At 47.6% G+C, this 18,462-nt stretch overlaps 1 protein-coding gene across 1 annotated transcript in view; it reads left to right on the top strand.

Annotated features, from left to right (window-relative positions):
- LOC149351543 (nephrin-like) overlaps positions 1–18,462 on the top strand; it is a 294,256-nt gene that overhangs the window by 257,800 nt on the left and 17,994 nt on the right. The window contains exon 4 of the mRNA XM_089580900.1: positions 5,534–5,737. Within this exon, the coding sequence (XP_089437026.1) occupies positions 5,534–5,737 (204 nt within the window). The remainder of the gene's footprint in view (positions 1–5,533; positions 5,738–18,462) is intronic.

Genomic DNA, 18,462 nt, shown 5'->3' on the forward strand with positions numbered 1-18,462 from the left:
TTGCTCCGGCAACACTGTGAGTTAGCTCCAGAGCACTTCCTGTTTGAAAGAAAGCTGGCGAGTTAGCTGTACCGGTGCCTTATCAAACGCTGCGCGGAATTCTTCGCTTGCCGCGCTGCCTTATGAAAACTAGCGAGACACTCGTCGTCTGCATCAAAGCTTTTTCAATCGCTGCGCGACACGCGTCGTCCATACCGGCGCAAACGTTTTCAAACGCCGGCACATTGGTGTCGAAAGCGCTTTGGGGCTAGTATCATCATCAGCACCCCTGTTTGATTACAAACATCAAAACTGTGTATATGCCTCTTTATTGAGAAATCCTTACTATTTAGGCGTAGTTCTGAGAGGAAATCCTGAAAGCGAGGAAGACATTGGCTAAAGGTAAATAGTTGGTAAGAGTCCTTCAAACACTATCAAATTATGAACATCAAATTATACACGAGGGCTTATTTATGTCCCTCAAATGTAGTGTAAACAGTCCATGTACGTTGCTAGCGTGTATATAGGGTCGAAATTTGAAGGCTCTCGGAAGCGCTCAAAATTAAATCGCGCAACGTAAGGGCAATGCAAGGGTGCAACATACAACAAACACTCGTTAATTGTTTCCTAGCCGAAATTAAGGGGAGAAAATTTACTTGGGCAGGGCGTGTAACGCAAGCAATACATAACGGCTCCCGGTTATAGTAATAGAAATAAAACGCAGTATTTGGGTATGGGGGCGGGGAGAGCGTTAAAAAATCAAGTGGTGAGGTGAGACTGAAAGGCATGCTGAGAGAGGATGGCCATGGTTACACCAGGACACGTCTAGCTGGCAGCCAGTTGCCAAGGCCGTTGGTTGTCCTGTGGGACACTAAATTTGCTTAATAATTATGATGTTGTTGATGTTGGTGGGAGCACCTCATCGCTTGCGCGGATGAGGTATAGAGCGTGCCTCTTGTTGGTTTCACACACGTCTCATTTGTGGAGAGCGCCAGCTCTGCTCAAGTGAGCGGGACCTGACCGGTCAGTGGCTGCGATCACCGCTCGTTGAAGGATACAGTTTTACCTGTTGCCCACTGCCAACCACTCGCGTCTCTTCGCACTCCGGCTGGATTGCAGACAGGTGACCCCTTTAGCATCTTCGGTGACCCCACAGACAGGTGACCCCTTTAGTCCTGCCGTCACCAACTCTTTTGTTCTCTCTCTTTTTCTGCCACTGCGCTCTTCTCCACGCGCAGATCATAAGCCCAGTCTCGATAGCCTTACCCCTGCAGTACCGCAAAGCCAGCCGAAGAGACTGAAGTTAACCGGCCGAGGAAGTACTACATTGCGCCGCACATAAGTAGGATAAACGTATTATTGGGCCCTGTTTTATAATGTCGGGCTTCGTTCGTGCTTTTCGTTCGCACCTCTGTCATGGGCGTCGTCCTCTAGGGCCTACGTTACCCGGAAGCCGGGATCAGTGACTCATGATGTCAAAGAAAAAAAAAAGCGAAACGTTGCAAAATACCACTTCTGGTCTAAAATTGACGGGCTGTGTTTTGGTGAGTTGCTAGCAGATCCTATTGTGAGGACCGTGATAACTCTTTTGGAGGGAGTAGGTGTGGTGTCCTTATGTTGGCAACGTCAATAATTCTTTTTTTTTTTTCAGTTTTCTTGACGGACGCACTCGACACAGTGGCTTAGTGGTTACTGTGTTAAAATTTTGGGCACCAGTGCGCGACATCGAGCCCCAGCTGTGACGGCCGCATATCGATTGGAGCCATATCCGAAATACATACATGTGCTGCGTTCACGATCAGGGCATGTTAAATAACCCCGGGTGGTCAGAATTTACCCGGACCCCCCCTGAACGGCACCGCTTTTTCCGTCTCTCTCTTTCTTCACTCCCTCCTTAATCCTTTTCCTCCCGGCGCTGTTGAGGTGTCCGCGATGAGTGAAACAGTTAGTGCGGCTTTCCTTTACACGCAAACAATTATCATTATTATTGATAGATGCTGAAAAACACACTGTCCCTTCAGCTCTGCAAGCTGGAGCTTCGCCGACTGGTTCCAAACTCAGGGTTAACTTGGGTTCCTCGGAATCCAGCTACCACCGCCGTCACATCATAAGCCCGGGAAGCTGGGCGTTACTCAGTGCTCAAGCGAACACGGTGAATCCGCACAGGAAATGCATCGCACTCACCGGTAACCGTGCTTCCCTCTGAGATTTACCGAACGCGCCGAACCAGCCGAAGCACCACCGCCGAGTGCGAGTGATTATACAGCGTGGAACTCGCTATGGCAGTGGGGCTACGAAACTTTACTTATTTTTTTTTCGAGTCGGCCTTCGTTCATACCCTACGGGAATCGTTTATACGTATGGAGTAGCCATGTACTATACAGACAATACCAGTAATTTTTATGCGCACTTGAGAGCAAATAAATATTTTTTCCTTCCCTTAGCACGGGAAGTTGTTCACAGGGGCTCCAGTGCTAATCACGTATGGCACTGCCTTTCACCAACTTTACATTAAAATCTAAAGATTTCACGACGCGTCGCTGACATCGTCCACCAGCGCGGCGGCATAACGTCCAGCACACAGCACTCGTGCTGCAGACACTATAGTTGAAGCAGAGCGAGTAATATAAGTTGTACCAAGCTAACAAAGAACTAATAACTGCAAAAAAAAAATAATAATACTAGATACCGAGTGCTTCAGAGCAATGGTAAAGTTACCGTCTTCCCGTTAGCAAAAAAAAAACGAATTTCTGTCGTAAAGAAAACATGGTGTAGCCAGTATTGATCACATTTAGCGCGCATTTCTTTTTTTTTGGCATATACTGCATATTTCGGCACAATAAAAATTTTGCGTAGTTTGCTTCTGCTGTAGACCGAACCTTTCCGCTGAGTGGTGCGGGAAAGTCTGTCGTGTGAGCGCATGCTGTTGCTTCGAAGCAAAGCCAATGACGGGATGCCAGTGCTAATCTAACTTAACTGCGCGATGTTTTTATCTGAGCTGGTAAATGAATGGAAGGCGCAAGAAAAGCTGGGCTAACTATAATTATGTCCAATACCGGAGAAATAAACCGCTCTTGTGGCAGCAAAAGATGTAAAAACGTCGTCCACTTTCATGCGTCGTTGTGAACTTTCTGTCTTTGCCGTTTTTTGTTATGCGCGCGATGACAACGACGCGAGCCACGAAGGAAGGGCAGAAACTCAAAGCCTAAAGCAGCTCTCACGTTGCCCGAGGCGGAACGTTTTCTTCTCCCCTCTGCAGTGAGCGAACGCGGAGCCAGCCAAGCGACGACACTGAGGCCATTTTTCTGAATGCTTTAAAATTCCTGGTTATATTTTTGTAATTTGGCATGTTGATTAGTACTGTCATGGAAATGAGCGGGCGGGCCCTTAAACAGTTCATCTGTCGTCCGTTGTTGCTTCATTTTGGCGCAGGTATTTAGATATTTTACCCACGCCCTATACAGCCAGAATATGCCGGAAGTCCTTGATTGACGCAGAAAAAAAAAATAGAGCACGAAAATAGCTGGAGGGCTTTCAGCGAGAGGTGCTTTTTTTTTTAGCTGCTGCAGTTTTCGCTCATGGCAGCTACCGAAACGAAGTGGCATGGGTTTAAAGACTGAAGCATTAAACGTTAAATGCTGACTGGGCCCACCGCACCGGTTCTCACAAGTCCCGCACAAGAGAAATGTACGGCAGGAATTCTGTTCACTGCCGCACTGCGGCTTGCACCGCATTCGTTAGCAGTGGTTACCGGAGGGAAATGAGCAGGATAAAGTACAGGCCTGTCGGCTGTCATGAACTCGGCCGCTATCGCTGCACGTTCAGATAGGAGACTAGAAACAATTACAAGTGAAGGCAGAATAAAAGATTATATACCTCTCCTCCCATAACTGCGTTTTTCCCAGACTGCAGCCATTCTGCCGAAGACCCCAGTCTGCAGACTCGATGTGCTGCCAGAGAAGAACAATGTCCTAACTTGGAAATGTTTGCGCTGCACAGCGATGAGTTAAATGGAAGGAACCTTGCGCCGGCTTTATTTAGCCTGATTGCGCCTTAACTTAACAAACTGTCTTCAGATTCGTAAATGCGTGTTATTTTTTTGCAGCTTTAGGAGTAAAGCATAGTGGCGCACTTCGTATCCGCCGCAGTATACTGGCACACTTCTGTTGCTCGCCGCTGCCCCTGTAATAGCGTGCTGGTCGTATGCGACTTAGCCGCACTTCTCGAATACGCGGGTTAGATTCTCTACGTGATCGTTAATAGAAATTAATATTTATATACAAATAAAATTTAAGTTAGCGCTGCTCCAAGCGACAATTTAACGTGGCGCGCAGGAAAGTGCATGCAGCGCGCTCTAACACCATGGAGGTGCACTGAGATGCGCCGATGAAAGGTGTCAGAAGTGCGGCAGATAGAATCGCGTGCAGGACCTCGCGCATTTGCCAGGTGAGTCGTCGTTTCGTGTCCTTTTTGCCTACTGGTCCGAGGTAGCGTGTGCTTTCAAATTGGCCACCCAATGAGCCTCATTTTCGACATTACTATAGATATGAAAACAGGTTTGTGCTGAAGTAAAAGTTTCTAACCTCTTCTTAAGTACGCTAGCGCGCACGTGTGCGTGTGTGCGTGCATGCGCGTCTGACAGAGAGAATAAGAAAGAGGGAGGGGCGAATGAATTGAATCATCTCAAGCCTCCGCTTGTGTCTTGCTAGCAAATAAAAAAGACGTAGTTTTTTTTTTTTGCAACTCTCGAGGTCAACACGATATATATAACCTATAAGCTACATTATACAATTTTTACAATTTATTTTACCCTTAGCGTAACAAATTGGAAGATAAAACTAATAATTCTACGGACCTGCACTGGTAAATAAAAATATTTTACTTCAACTAGGCAAGTACGCAACCACGGAATCGTGAAAAGTATTATCTTTTTACATCTTCAATAAATAAGATTTTTTGCTGTCGAGAGCACACAGCACTAGCAATATCTTCCAATGAAGTGTCCTCATTAGGCCGCACCTCTAACGTTAAACCTGTAAGATCAAGTAAAGAGGGCGGCTGTGTAATCTATATCCCTCTCTTCCGTCCCGTTGTCTTTCTATCATTCCACGCGCCAGCGACGTAACTCTACACCTTCCACTCGCTCATCCGAAGTTTTTCGACTACCTGGCTTTCCTATCTTTCTTCGTTTTCCTTTATGCGCAGTATTTCGCGGCACAAAAACTGTGCGCGCCCTAGGAAAGCCGGGGATCAACCTCGAGCCCAGCGTCCTTTGTTGCGCCGTGGCGCAGTCGGTACGGCGGGGGCCCGCCTTATTCAAGACGACCAGCGCCTGTTCCCGCCGGCGGATGCGCGTATGCACTACGTCTACGCGGGTAACGCGAGACCGGCGCCGGGCGCCTCACGTATCCCTTTGTCTTCCGCTCTTCGGGCGTGCATTGTTTTGCGCTGTTTTGTCTTCGCGCGAATAGCGAGCCCGGGTGTGAGTAACGCGCGGCAGACGAGGGCGCTCTTCTCCCGCGCCGGTGACGACGAGTCGGTCGCCGCTTTGCAGGCAAGCCGGAGCCCCGGGTGACATGGCGGCAGGGCTCGACGCATCTGCACCACGTGTTCCACCGCACCGAGCAGGGAGTGAAGAAGGCGACGCTGCACGTGCGCAGCCTGCGGCGCGACCACCTGGGCGCCGTGTTCACCTGCGAAGCGACCAACAGCAACCTGACCAGGCCGGCGAGCAGCTCGGTGACGCTCACCATGAACCGTGAGTGGAGCGCGGCTTTTTGCGGCCGCTTTTCTTCCCCGCGCTATGCGTCGTGCACGAACTCGGGACTGCACCTCCCCGAGTACTTCGTGAATTCTTCAGCTGGCCACCGATGGCGCTCAAAGTGAAACAGAGCTGCTTGTGGGGCCAGTGACGAAGTGGCACTACTTCCGACCCTTTCTCATTCTCTGTCCGTTAGCACTACGACACATTCGTCAATATGCCCGCAGCGCATTCTTTCTATTGCGCCCGGCTCCCCACTACAGCTTTCAGGGTTAAAGCGAGCACTTAGCTGCCGCCATTTTGAATCACACCAAGCCACGCCCAAGGTGGAGGGTTTTCAAGACCACCACAGTAGCGGTAGCACTGTTTCGCACTTTTTTACAAAAAACACGGCCCTGATATTGCAGCTGCTGAGAATTAAAGTGTTTTTCTTTGTATTTTAATAGTCAAATGTTTTCGAAAGTGTATTTTGCGCTAGTGTTAGAGCGCTTCCCTACTGGATTGGAACGTTTTATGCGAACAAACACCACATCTAATTCAGGTGGTTATGGATGTTATTAGCAAGCACTTGTACGCGCTTCAAATTACAGTAGACACTGAAACCAAATGCTGCTCGTGAACCTTTCCGAGAAAACCGAACCGCTCGCCGCCGCCATCTTTCTTTTTTTTTTTCTCCGTGACGAAACTTTCATGCCCGCAACGTAGGAGGGATTCAAGCGTTTCCATTGGCTCGGCGTCCCCATCTGACGAATGACGCGCCTCAGTCGGCGTCTGGCTGTCTGCTCGAAGCGCCTGCTGTTGTGACCTGCCCTCTGGTGGTTGCAGGCGAGGTCGCACGTTCGCAATGGCGCAGGCACCTGGGGGTGTATGACGTAGGCTCCTGACGTAGGTCCGTCCCTCCTACTAGAAGGAAGTGCAGAACGAGTAGTGCCTCCTGTGGAGGTTGATCACAGTGGTGTCAGAAGAACGCTCTGGGTGGAGGGTAAGCCTAGAGCGCGCAAAATCAAGGCGCAGGGGTGGTCGGACTGAAACGACAAATTACCGCATTCGTATGGGGATAAATTTAATGCAGCGTCATCTCACAAGTTTTGTTTTTCGAAAGCGGTGGCTCGTTTTCGGCGCCCTGTTCTATGAAAGTTCAGCTGCTTAACTGGCAATAAGATAACTGGGAGGCATTCGCGTATAGGCTTCGCATAAAATTGTCTGTCCTGGTCCATGCGGTGCAACGCATGATCCAATAACATACTATAATAATTTACACTAGTTAGTTCAGCTCTAAGCCATAATTTACAACGACGGAAAAAAAGCGTTTAAAATATCCAGCAGAAATCTATTTCTGCACGTCACCTAGGCAGCTGTTCCTAAATTTGTGCCACGTAGCTGCAAGGCTTGTTTGCGCCCTGCATCTCTTCGAACGTTTCTCGTACACTAGTCGCACTTCTCTCTGGGACAGGTGATGATCTACATTTCTTTCGGGAGGCGCTTGCCCCTTTTTCACCTTGAAGTGTAATACTGCTTTGTAGAGCATGGCAAAAGGCAGAAAATTTTTTATTTCGACGTTGAAAGGCCAGAACTTTACGTACGTGATTACTGCACAACAAAACTCATTACGAGTTATTCATGAATATTAATGGAACTGGGGAACATACAATGAAAAAAAAAAGGCATACCATGCGTTTTATAAAAGCGTCCCTGGCGCGTCATGTTCTGCACAGATGTTCGGTGGCCACTCGCTTCAGCCCGATGTACACGTGCGGAGAAAAGTAAACTGAGCGCGCTTCTAACATTTCACATAGGTTGCATAACTAATATTGCCAGCTACGGTATGTGCGTGCTGGTAGTGTACTCTCGTGCTTTTTCTCATGGACAAACAATGTTTCATTAATTGCGATAGGTAAGACGTGGTTGCACTTGGAACGGAATAGAGTGCTCCGTTTACCTATGTCCGAACCTATACAGCGTTCTCGCTTTTAACGTGGCATTTCAAAGCGTTTAAACTACATTCACCAGTGGCGCTGACGTAAAAGCATTTGCTGACGTGAAATACAGACTATACACGGCACCGAAAAGCGCTGCTTATGGCGGTCGGACGAAGTGTGTAGAGCAGTGCCACCGTCGCCTGCTCTGCTGGATTTTTGAGAAGACATCAGCAGCGCATGAATTGGAGGTTTTAAATTCGGCGGAGAAAGCGCGTGAAAGACAGTGAAGAAAAGAAGAAAACAGCCTGATTTTCCTTTATGATGCACTCATTTCTTCTTCCCAAAGTTAACAAATCGCCAAGTGCTGCCGAGACACATCAAGGCGGCGCCAAAGCTGGTTCCCAGTCTGCTGGCCCATCAGGGGCTAATAGTGCTTTCTGAGATCCCAATTCGTGGCAGCGATAACTAAATGACGTGGTCTCGAGCTTTCCCTATAGTGTCCCTTCGGGACCTTGGAGATAAAGAGTTTGTGAAAAGAAAAATACTTTGGGGAAGTTCTGGCTTCGGGCCAAATGTCCCTTTGCGTCAACGGAAAGGAGAATCTGGAAGAGTTGGGCGCGCAACCATGCACCGGCATAAAGCACTTTCGTCCCGCTTCAAAAATGGCGCTCACTATACCCACGGCTGTTGCAGCAATCATAGGTATCTAGTTTTTGCGGTTGTGAACATTGGATCCACAAACAAAGCGGGCCTTAATAAGAAATCCGGAAATGGGATGCTGTATAGTGTGTGCCCATCTTTTCAGCTAAAATTTTAATGAAGATTGAGCGTTTTTTTTTAGCTGCCTGTGAATGAAGACTGCACTAATCTGCGCAGAAAAAAAAAACGATTAGAACTAGAATTGTGAACTAAATAGAGCTAAGGAAGTGCTGACGTAAGACGAATCGGGGCGTTGTCATGACAACTTTTTATTTTGAGTCTATTCCATTTTAAACCTTTTTCTCTTTCTTTGCTTACACGAACGTGGCGAAGCTCCCGCTGCACTCTAAACACAAATACGCCAGTAAGGGAGTAAAAAGAGACTAAGCTGCCCTCTACCGCACGCTCTTATAATAGAGTGTGTGCTAGAGGACATTTTACTCCATTTTTTAATCCTTTTGTTTAGAGTGCACAACCGCAATCGGCCACTCAAGAGCAGCGGGTGTTACAGAAGGAATCAAATCCAAGGAAGAAATCATCTTTTTCCACGCGGCCACAGCCACGGTGTCACAAGCGCCCTCTCTCAGTCCGCATGTCCTGTGTTACTCAGATCCACCTACACATTTAGTTCCCTTTGCGCAAGACGAGTCTGTAGGAAGTTTGATACACGACATGGTACAGCAGTAGCGGTACGGACGCTGGTCATCCAGAGTGAGTTCTTTGCACAAGTATCGTCGCGCATATGCAAGGGCTGTCTTAAGAGAGAGACGCGGCGAGGAACGCAGTGTCCGCATCAGTTGCGGCGTCCCCGCCATCGCACTCTCAGCTAAATGCACGGAGAGGCGAGAAAACAATAGCCCCAACTTCTAATGCGTGGGCCAAACAACTGCACCCCGGGTCGCCTGCAGCAGACGGTAGTGGCGCCGACAGCGGTCGATAAACGCCTACGCGCTAATTTCTGGCGGCGTCCAGTTCAGTTTAAGCAAGCAGCCCCGAGTGTTGCGACGGATGTTAGATGGCGTATGAGACTGTTTGCAGGGTGTTTCGATGGGCACTTTAAAAATTGCTAATAATAGGGAGTTCAAAAAAGAAACAACATTTTTCTAAACTGTCAGCCGCGGTGGATGTCAGTTACTCTAAAAATCCCCCAGTTAGCAGCTAAGCAACCAAAATGTATTCATGAACTTTTTAATTATCATCGTGTCATAGTTATGCCCAATGGGGAGTTCGAGAGAGAGAGAAAATAAACTTTATTTATAGAGTCTTTGAAGAGGAAGGCTCTCTTCTGGCGCAGGTGGGCTACTGTCGCTTGGTAGCCTTGATCTATTCGATCACGGCGACCTGGTCAGCTCTCTCTGTGAGCAACTTTTGTTGCCAGAGGTCCGAGCTGCGCAGCGCGGTCTCCCACTGCTCCTCTGTGGTTATTCCGCTGAAAGGGCACTTACTGCAGGCACACATGATGTGATTAAGGTTAGCATACTCTCCACAGCTTTTTCATTCTGTAGAGTATATATCTGGGTGAATTTTGGCTATACGAGGTCTGTTAGAAAAGTATCCGACTTTAATTTTTTTTTTTTGCGAACACCTGATGGATATGAAACAAGCGCGCTTACAGCAGCCCACCTTGAACCCTCGTGCCCATGCATGAATTTTTTCCCGCCTGCCGATAGCGTCAGTCGCTGGGAAGCAGCGTTTGAGTGAGGCAGTGCGCAGTGCTCTCGTCGGTTTTTTGTTGCAAGGAAAATGGCGGAGCGAGAGGAGCAGCGCTACTACCTCAAATTTTGCCATAAACTTGGTGATAGCCAAGTGGAAACCATTCGAAATGTTCAGACGGCTTTCGGTGATGATGCTTAGAGCAGCACACAAATTAAGCAGTGGTGCAACTGGTTTAAAGACGGCCGCACATCCGTGGAGAGAGAGCCACGCTCCAGTCGGCCATCAACATGCCGAAATGACCAGGTAATTGCCGAAGTGAACGCTGTGGTGATGCGGGACTGTTGTGTGACTATCCGAGAAATTGCGGAAGAGGTGGACATCAGCAATTTTTCTCCACATTCCATTATCACCGAAGATTTGGCCATGGAGAGAGTTGCGGTGAAATTCGTGCCGAAGCTGCTGACGGTGGAGAAAAAGCAGCTTTGTGTTGAAGTCTCACAGGAGATGCTGGATTCCACAAACAGTTACCCTGACTTCACCGACACCGTAATCACTAGTGACGAGTCTTGGGTGTACGGGTACGACCCGGAAACCAAATCCCAGTCGTCACAGAGGACGCATTCCACGTCACCATGGCCAAAGAAGGCCCGCCAAGTGCGCAGCAATGTCAAAGTGATGCTGACTGCTTTTTTGACTCCCTCTGTGTGGCACACCACGAGTACGCACCCCACAGGGTCAAAGAATGACTAAAGAGTACTACAGGGATGTCCTCCATCGCCTACGTGGTGCTGTGCGGCGCAAGAGACCGGAATTGAGGTCAACAAGAAATTGGCGCATCCCTCGCGGCATTGCTCCTGCACGTTCCTCGCATTTGATTCAGACTTTTCTGGCGAAAAACCAGACTCCTGTAGTTCAACAGGCTCCTTACTCTCCTGATATGTCCCCCTACGACTTCTGGCTGTTTCCTGAAATCAAGAGGCCATTGAAAGGAGCGCGATTTCAGAAAAGAAAGGACATTATGGCTGCAACGACAGCAGAGCTAAATTCCATTCCGAAAAGGGCCTTTTCGGAATACTTCCAACAATGGCAGCACCGCTGGGAGATGTATATGGAGCCCCAAGGAGACTACTTTGAAGGTTTGCTAAACCAAACAATTTTGCTAAACCTGTTCTTTTTTGCATATATTATGTATTCGCCCCTCCTGCTTGGGCCTACTGTAGGCCTGCAGTATGTTCTAAATAAAAATAAATAAATATTAGGTTTCTAACGCTCCATTTATGCCAGTTTTTTTTCTTCGGCCAAAGGTCGGATACTTTTCTAACAGACCTCGTAGTATTGCGGGGCATGGGAATGTGTGCATTTGGAGTTCGAAGTTGTGGACATGACGATGCCATATTAGCCTTTCAAACAAAAAATTCATGATCTAAAGCTCTGCAACGCGAGAAAATCCGGTACTTTTTCCCGCGAAAAATTGAAATTATCGCATGTGGCGCGCTGGCAACCGCAGCGTACGCTGATTACGTGTTGCTAAGATTAATGCGGTGTCAAATTCAAACTGCCTACGCCATTTAACAGGTCATATGCATTATTCTTCTTCGTCGCCCGGTGCACGGAAAAGGATAGTCATCCGCAACTGCGAGGCCGTTATTTTTGATAGCGATGAAGCAAAAGAAAGTGGACGACGTGGTACAATGGCGCAGGCAGTTCGAAGCTTGTGCCGTAGTCAACACGTCATCAGCGAATGTTGTGTTTGCACCGAGCTGCCCGCGTGCCTCATGAGCTCTGTTTTGGTTTTGTGCGGAAAAAAATGCACGGGGTTTCATCGCGCTGAAGGGCTTTAGAGAACTTCGTTTCAAAAACTCATATGGCATCGCCTTGTTTGCGGCTATGAACTCCGGCTACGAACTCCGGCAATGAACACTAACCCGAAAATTGGTTTGGAGGAAAGGAAATGGCGCAGTAACTGTCTGACTTATCTGGGCGGGCACCTGAACCGCGCCGTAAGGGGAGGAATAAAGGAAGAAGTGACAGAAGAAAGGAGGAAAGAGGTGCCGTAGTGAAGGGCTCCGGAATAATTTCGACCACCTGGGGGTGTCTCGTGCACTGACATCGCACAGCGCACACGGGCGCCCTATGCATTTCCCCCATCGAAACGCGGCCGTCGGGGCAGGGTTCGACCTCTCCGGCTCCTCAGTTGCCGATCGCCGTAAGCGATGAGCCACCGCTGCGGGTATAACCAGCAAACTGTTAATAGAAAGGTATTAGCAATGAGTAGTTAATTGGTTAGCAGATTAGTTTGATTTGTTGCATAACTGACGTGCTCTGCGGCTGAAAGTATGCTTCTCCAAATATTTTTTTCCTATTTAAACCGCCCTCTTTCACAAAAATTTTGAAAGCACTCACTGAACACGTCCTTTATAAGAGGGACGTGTCGCGAGTCGATTAATTTGAGAATTATTCAGCGCAATGTGCGTCGCACTACCAAACAATCCAGGTCTCCCTCTAACCTGCGTTTACATGAAAGGCATTACAGAGAAAGGCTTTTTTACTTGCAACAGCCTGCACTTGTGCTGAACTGTGCTCGTCGGAACACTGAGTCGCGTAGCAACTAGAAAAGCGGCGGTGCCGTGCAAACGACGTGGAAGAAATAAAGGCCCAGCTGGCAAAGCAGGCAGCGGGTGAAGTGACAACCCCGTGTGAGAGCCGTAGCTGCAGTGGCGGCGTCGCGCTGAAAATTGCTTGCTGGTAGTCGCGTGCAGGCAAATAAACAAATAGTCCGGGCCTGTGCTCCCAGGCAACGATCACTCACTCCAGCGCGCGATAGAGGACGGCCTAGACGTCAGTGAGGCGCCCCCTACGAAGTGCCTAGGGACCCCAGGCTGCGTAGCCTCGGGGCGCTTCGGAACCAGGGCTTTTTGACACCTCCCCAATGACACGACGCCCGAGACGGGGGACATAGCAAGCCCCTGTCGATCCCATTTCCGGGGTATTTCTAAAGGAGGGACGTTCTCCTGGGTTTATACATTTGTGAGCGTAGTATGTTGTGACGGAAAACTGCCGCATTAACATGCTATCTAGCCATATTGTTTTCCAGGTGGGCCCAAGCCATAAGGAATAGATATGTCATTTGGGGACATGTGATCCGATCCAGGTGGCGGAAGGAGAGGGATGTGCAGCAATTGATTAAAATTCATCGCCTCGGGGCAAGAGAAAAGATGAGGCTCTCTTTCTCGTTTTGTGACATGCCGTTTGCGGGACTATTTTTCTTCAAGAAATCCAAGCGCAATTAAGGTTCTTGCACCATGAAGACGTGCTTAATTTTGTTTGATCTGCCCGCACTCTGTTAGCGTTAATCCTTCACCTCTTTATTTATGTGTTGTAGAAAGTTATAGGAGACCAACTCACAGTACATCTTTAACCAGGTATTCCCGCGTACACTGCGAAAACAGACGTTAAATGGTAGCTAAGGCCGTCATGCCTGAGCACCGATCATTTTGATTTCGCAAAATAATAATAGTATTTCATACAGAAAAATTAGGGAGCGGTGCAGCAAGAGCTGAGACGCTTGTCTGAATTATTTTGCTGAAAATAAAATTCTGAAGAACGAATCTAATATAAATTGTTTTTTTGCCGCTTTCAGGTTTGGTCAGCAATGAAAACATTTTTTGCCGGAGTTTTAAGTTTTAATTAGCATCGATTCTTTGGAACTGGATTGGTACAGTTAGTAAAGTTGAAATGAAAATTGTCGAGCGCCATTTTTTTTCATTTATTATGCTAAGTATTCCAGTCAACATTTCTTCAAATATGGAGCCACTGGAAATTTCTCCTCTGGAAGGGAAGCACGGGATGTCGTCTTTTTTATTATTCAAGTGCTTACACGGCCTATGCCATGCCGGACGCCCGCACTTACGCCCCAAGTAAAAAAAAAAAAAAAAACTAGCGAGCATGCAGTCAAGAACGTTTACAGATCAGTTCACTTCGAAACATGTCCCGATTTCTTTGACGTTTAGGAGTAAATAGGTTGAAATGACCGTTAAAGCAACTCCGGCATCATAATCTTTAGTGAAAGCACTATGTCGTACTGTCCTTGTAATGAGTGTGCAGTTGTTGCCTGATTATTTAGCTAATTCAAGTAGCAGCAATATTCATGACATTTTTACACCCTTTTCTAGTGCTTCTAAGCTTTCCGTGCATGCGTGACTTCTCGTGTGTGTGTACCATGATGAAGGCTCTTGTCATCATGAGCACAATAAAGAAATAAGTAAAACTATAGCGAGTTTTTATGGGCGTTGTCATGCATGGAGAGGAACTGTGGGATAAACAAAGCTGAAACAGGGTTGTTTGTCACAGAGCATTTTTTTTTCATTATGCTTGCTTTCTTTTTTAGCCCATGATATCCCCTTTATTATCAACGAAACAGCAAATTTATCCTGAATCTCCATGTTTACTGAGCTGGCGCACGCACATGCGCCACCTTGCATACGTCGAAGTCACATGACGCAGTTACTGCATACTCTCTGAGTTGAGTGCGTTGATTCGAGGCACACATACCACGCAGTCACTATTACGTGACACTCGCTAGACATCTCTGACGCCCTCCTAGCCTTTTTTTCTTATTATTTTGGTGACTGAGAGCTATGAGTGCATGCAGGTTGGGGCCAGCATCATGCAGCAAGGTAAGGCGCCACCCACAAAAACGTGGTATGCGGTATGAGAGCTAAGCCTAGTTCAAGTCCGGAAGCTTTACTGGTGCTACGGGAGATTGCGTAGAGAATGCCTCCGGACTGTACTAAGTTTTGCCGCATAGGGTTATTTAACTTGTGCCGACATCGCACATCAATGGGGCGTTTTTGCACTTGGCCTCCATCAAAATGAGGCTACCCTGGACGCCATTCGATTAGTTTAGCTTGGGTTCCGCAGCCCTACGGCAAATTCAAAGACTACCGCGGCCGGTCTCGCAGAAACTAAAATTATCTTATATTATCAGGGTTCATACAGACTACGTGCTGCTCGTGCCAATAGAGCACCTTAAAGAAATACACGTGCTTTCATTCTTTTGGGTTCACACGCACCTTTTCCAAAAGAAGATGGCCATGGTAGCTTTATGGTGTTACAGACTCGGTTACAAGTCGACAAACGCAAACAATGAAGTTAACATAGCGTCCTATAGCAAGGAACGTCACTTTACGAACAGAACAAGTAGATAAAAATTGGCAAAAATTTAGCATAGCTCGAAGGATGATCTCGAGTGCAAGAGCAGAACAAGGAAAAAAAATTAACTAAGGAAAACTGAGCTTCGGGCAAATTGTACAGAAGGGACAAAGTGGCCCCAAAAGCAGCTCGACGAGCCCGGAAAAACGCACGAACGGACATTTAAGTTGCGTGGTCGGTCCATAGTATAACGTCTTGTCAAGTGCACCCTGAAGGATGACAGCGATTGAAACTCATATAGGGTTCCCTGTCCGTCGTCGAAAGGGGCCCGGTTTAAAGGCAATCAAATGGCCTGTCGCAGCGTCAAGGGTTTTCCGTGGTTTGGTGAGCAGTTAGCGGTTATTGGAATCAGTTCGGGCAGAAGTTCGACGATGGAAGCTTTTATAAATACAACGGTAAGAACTCGTCGTCAAGGACCAACCGCGTAAGTAGCCTTTATATGATTCACGATGTGGATCGTGTGCTCTTCACCACGGTGCAGACGTGAGCGTTTGTCTTTGTGATGCGGTAAGTAGTCGCAGGCTCCTTCCCATGGTGGCCAACGTCTTCACTCGTATGCTCTGTTGTAGAAAAAAAAAACACTTTTAAATAACTTTATTCGGCTTTATATTCATATGGATAATAGGGGGACAGTTGGAAGTAGATGGGCATCGATGAGAACACACGGTTAGTTGACAAAATTCGTTTTTTTTAGAGTTGTTGTACGGGTCTTTTCGACTTTTTTTTTTTTTTTTTTACAGGAAGTGCAGCAGAACTCGTGGCGTGTTACAGCTTCTTTTCGGTGCGAATGATGTTCAAGGGAGAGCTTGGAAAAAAAACCTTTCGCTAGACTCTCCAATGCCGTTGCGAACATTAGAATCAAGCGAGAAGTCGTAGTAGGCGTGGACAAGTGACGCACTGTAGAACACAAAAGTGCTAGCGAAACGTTGCTTAACAAGCCGCAAGGCACGAATTCACAGCAAGCTTCGCTCGTAAGTCCTCCCATTTGCAATATGCGCTCATGCCGTCGCCCCATCCTGGCGCGAACAGCCGCCTTCAAAGCGCTTACCCACCGTCTAGGCGTGCGAGGCCGGTCAAAGCGGTCCTCAAAGCGCCGTCGCAGCTCCCCAGGAACGACAAGGCGGACGAAGCGTTGCGTAGGGTTCTACTAGGAACGCTTGGCGAAAGCGTCTAACCCGTGCAGCCGCTGCAGAGATTAGAGAGGCAGAGTGAGCAGCTGCAAAAGAGCAAGCTCAACACTAGCGCGAGGACGCTTGGCAACACAAAGAAGCGGCTGCGGCAGCAGCTCAAAGGGAGCGTGAAGCCGCTCGACAACGAAGGTAACTGGCGCGGCAAGAGGCGCGGCGCGTGCGCGGAGAAAAGCAAAGAAGCGCGACAGCGAGTGCGAAACTGCCGCAACCGAGAATCGGAAGGCTGCGAATGCTGGCAGAGCAAGGGAAGAAAGGCGACGTGCGTGAGCATGCAGCTCAACGACGCAAGCAGCGTGGTGAATCCCGCCCAGTGCATGTTAGGCAACACGTTAATTACTCCGTTGGCCGCCCCACCAAGCGATTCACCAAGTTCCTACCAGCAAGCCCATGTGAATTATCTGGGAAACATTATGCTGGCTTTCTAGATTACCATAAAACGCCTGTAAAGCAGAGCGCGGAGGATAGGTCTCAATTAACTTCGAGCTCCAAGATTTACAATACATGTACTACAATACACATATACATACATGTATATACATGTATTGTATTGCCGGCCAAATCTATAGCTGGATTGCGTGACGGCCACGTTTTCCGTGCTCCTGCAGCTTATGACGGAGCAAACTTGCGAAATTATCAAATCGAAGCACACACTCACCTAACCCCGTGCTTAATATTGAGCTTTCCGCAAATTTTATTCGCGGTAAAGCGAAGGAGCGCAGAAAAAGCAGCTGTCGCGCACGCTAGCTAAAGATTTGACCTGCTGTACGTACATGCATAAAACATATTGAACTACAATGGGTTAAGTGATTTTATCTTGTTTTCTGCGCAAACGATTCAAGGGCCAGTCGCGCACGCGAGGAAAAGCGCAGTCTAAAGACAGTTCGTCACGGAGCAACGGCACATGAGACTATTCCAATTTGTCGTATTTTTTTTTTGCCTACTGGGCTGCAATGCGGCTTAATTTATATTAATCAAAAGAGTCTTTCTTACGACGGGAATGGTCATGCGTATGCTTGGTTAAAAACTGATCATGCATCAATGTCTCACCCCATATACTTCTGAGTGCTAACGCTTGGCGTGAATGCGCGTTTCCTTCCTGCTTAACGGCGGAGCCCTGAACAGTTCTGTAGCAAAGTTTAATTTTTTTCCACCGAATTCCAGTCTGCGTCATATTCGTCCCTCCTCAGACATAGGAACAAGAATTTCCAAAAGGTCGAGTCTACAGGAGGCTGTAGCACAAGAGCATAGCACGAGAGCAGTATACGTGCAGTTGAAGGTTCTTCACGCACAACCTTCAAGAATCATTCCAGGCCAAGGCGCTCGCAACTATTGTGAGCGCGTACCTATAGCTGCGTGGCGGCGCAAGGATAGCTGCCACCGGATAGTTTAGCATTCGAAAGTAGTGAAAAAGGATTTCGCCCCCGCTCACGAGTTAAGGCGAACGAATTAACCCATACTAGCTCCACTAAAAAAAAAAAAAAAAAAGAAACGAGCATACCATCTTCTCTCTGGCCGTGAATGCGTTAGTCGAACTGCAATAGGTGAACTGCGTGTAGATGTGACAAAATGAAACGCGATTTCAAAAGGCCGCGCAAACATTTACATCTGTGCTGATTTTACATGCTGTCAACACGCGCTCATTCAAGTGCCATCGATCACCTAGCGGCCGTGGTTGCCGTGACTAAAGGAATTTTAATCGCGTAACCAGAAACACCACGTCACATACTGTTACCGCATAGGTACATAATGTACGCAATTAGTAATGAACAAGAAGCTACATTATCAGCGGTCGCATATCATTTCATATTTTCAGCTCACTACGACAAATATGGCAGCCTGTTTGAAATCAGGAGATTAAATGCTAAAATATGGCTTACATTTAGTGCATGCGTCTTGTAAAAAAAAAAAAAAACGTGGTATTTCACGGGGTTTCTTTCAACGTATATCCTGCGGGCCTGCACAATCGATATTAAAGGCTCAAAAATGACAAATCTACGCCGCCCGCCCTTCCTTTTTTATATAGATATAGAAATTGTTAACCTGAAGC

This window comes from Amblyomma mixtum, chromosome 3 (assembly GCF_055824585.1).
Source record: "Amblyomma mixtum isolate Tamu chromosome 3, ASM5582458v1, whole genome shotgun sequence".
Taxonomy (NCBI): Eukaryota; Metazoa; Arthropoda; class Arachnida; order Ixodida; family Ixodidae; genus Amblyomma; species Amblyomma mixtum.